This window comes from Octodon degus, unplaced genomic scaffold, assembly GCF_000260255.1.
Source record: "Octodon degus isolate 3935 unplaced genomic scaffold, OctDeg1.0 scaffold00043, whole genome shotgun sequence".
In the NCBI taxonomy this organism is placed as follows: Eukaryota; Metazoa; Chordata; class Mammalia; order Rodentia; family Octodontidae; genus Octodon; species Octodon degus.
In genome coordinates, this window is record NW_004524619.1 from 5,656,833 (window position 1) to 5,658,848 (window position 2,016).

Sequence of the window (2,016 nt, forward strand, 5' to 3'; positions counted from 1 at the left end):
GTCCGCGGCGGCGGCTGTGCCTCGGTTTGCTCACATTCTTAGTCACCTTGTGGCCCTTGTTAAGGCCCACGGCCATGGGATAGCGGAGGGCCATGGCTACTCTTTTTCAATGGTTGCTGTGGCGGAAGGACCAGGCTATTGATTGACCAAATGCCTGGGCATCCGGGACTCACAAGCTGTCTGTCAGCTTCCCACTGCAGCGGGATCTGAGTATGCAGGCTACGTGGAGGAATTGTTTCTTTGGGCTCATGGTGTCAGAGATCTTAGTCCATGATCACTTGGCCCCATTGCTGTGGGGTTGGGACAAGGTCGAACATTATGGTGCGGAGGGTGTGGTGGAGCACAGCTACTCTCTTCACAGTAACTAGAAGCAAAGGGGACTGGGACACAATGTACCTTCAAAGGCACACCCCAAGGCCCAATTCTTTCAGCTAGGAGCTATCTCCTAAAACTTCTGCCTTTTTCTGGTAACCCATTAAGCTGTGAACCTATTCATGGGTGGTTAGAGCTCTCATGATGAGGTCAATTCCCAGAGGCCCTATCTCTGAACACTGCTGTGTTGGAGACCAAGCCTTCAGCACAAGAGCTATCGGAGGACATTTCATATGTGAACCATAATATGGGTCATCTTTGGCTCATGGCTCATGTATACAGTATTCTGATAAGTGAAAAACTGCATCTAAATGAAGTTATAATTTAAGTTTTTCTTATAAATATAAGGGTAGTCATCACACTCCCAGCATTCAGGAGGCTGAGGCAGAAAGATTGTTGTGAGTTCAAGACCAGCCTGGGCTACAAAGTGAGCTCAGGACCTGAACTCCATAATAAGACCTTGTCTCAAAAAGACAAAAAACCAAAACAAACAAAGCTGCTGTAAAATGAGACCTAAAATATGGTCACTTCAATAAAATAAAAGTTAATGTCTCTCCTAACAGCCCAAAGGCAAACAATCAAGGGCTGGCAGGGCCACTTAGCTCCTGAGATCACTCAGAAACTCAGATGCTTGCTAGGAAAGCCCCTTAGCACGTGCCCCCAACAGCAAGACTGAGCTCACTCACGCACACCACACCTGAGGATGAAGGAAAGTGCTGGAAGCAAACAGCTTCTTAGAGAACACGATCTGGAAGCTCCGTATGTGATTTCTGCTGGTATTCCTCTGGTCAGAATTTAGTCACATGGTGATTTAACTGGAAGAAATGGAAAAACCTTGGGGTTCTATTACCAAGCAGAAGCAAAAGTAATAGTTTGTGGTCTCTGCTATACTGAATGTGAGTTTTTCTTATGCTTAAGATCCATTTGTATCTCTTTTTCTAAGTGCTTCATCTCCTCTGCCCATTTTTCATTTAATCCTTGTCCTAACAATTTAAAGATACTTTCTAGATAAAAAGGAAATGTGTGTTTTTCTTGTCCAGTAGATTAAAATTATATTATTTGTTGTTTTTCAATAAGAATCAAAGCAAGAGCCAGGGAGATAACTCAGTAGAATAAGCACTTGCCTGGCAAGTGCAGGGTCCTGAGTTCAATCCCCGGTATCACAGACCAAAAAACAAAAACAAAAATAATAATAATGAAAGCTGTTGTATGAAATGAAAAGTATTGCAAAGAGCATATTGTTTTTCTACATCAGATAACTCCAGCTATAACAAATTATGTAACCGACAAACTAGGGAAAAAGTTTGTGGAGCCTCCACCATTCGATTTGGCGAAGAGTTACCTGGATTCCAACTGTACCATCCCCTTAATCTTTGTGCTGTCTCCAGGAGCAGACCCCATGGCCAGTAAGTGCCTTATTGTACACTTTGAACATTGATTATGAATGGTAAAAGAGGAAATCCTGAGATTTTAGTAATTGTGTACCAGGAACTAAGATCAGGTGTCTTTTCTACCCTCGCAGAACATCCAAAATCTCTGGAAAGCATATGGTCCACAAATTATAACATTCTCTTAGCCTAGTTTTTACTGTTTAAATGTTTTTGAGCACTCCCAAATTCTTGAAATTTAATTCCCACTGAAACC

At 42.7% G+C, this 2,016-nt stretch overlaps 1 protein-coding gene across 1 annotated transcript in view; it reads left to right on the forward strand.

Annotated features, from left to right (window-relative positions):
• LOC111816871 (dynein heavy chain 12, axonemal-like) overlaps window positions 1-2,016 on the forward strand; it is a 72,473-nt gene that overhangs the window by 29,645 nt on the left and 40,812 nt on the right. The window contains exon 4 of the mRNA XM_023715723.1: window positions 1,628-1,778. Coding sequence (XP_023571491.1) covers window positions 1,628-1,778 — 151 coding nt within the window. The remainder of the gene's footprint in view (window positions 1-1,627; window positions 1,779-2,016) is intronic.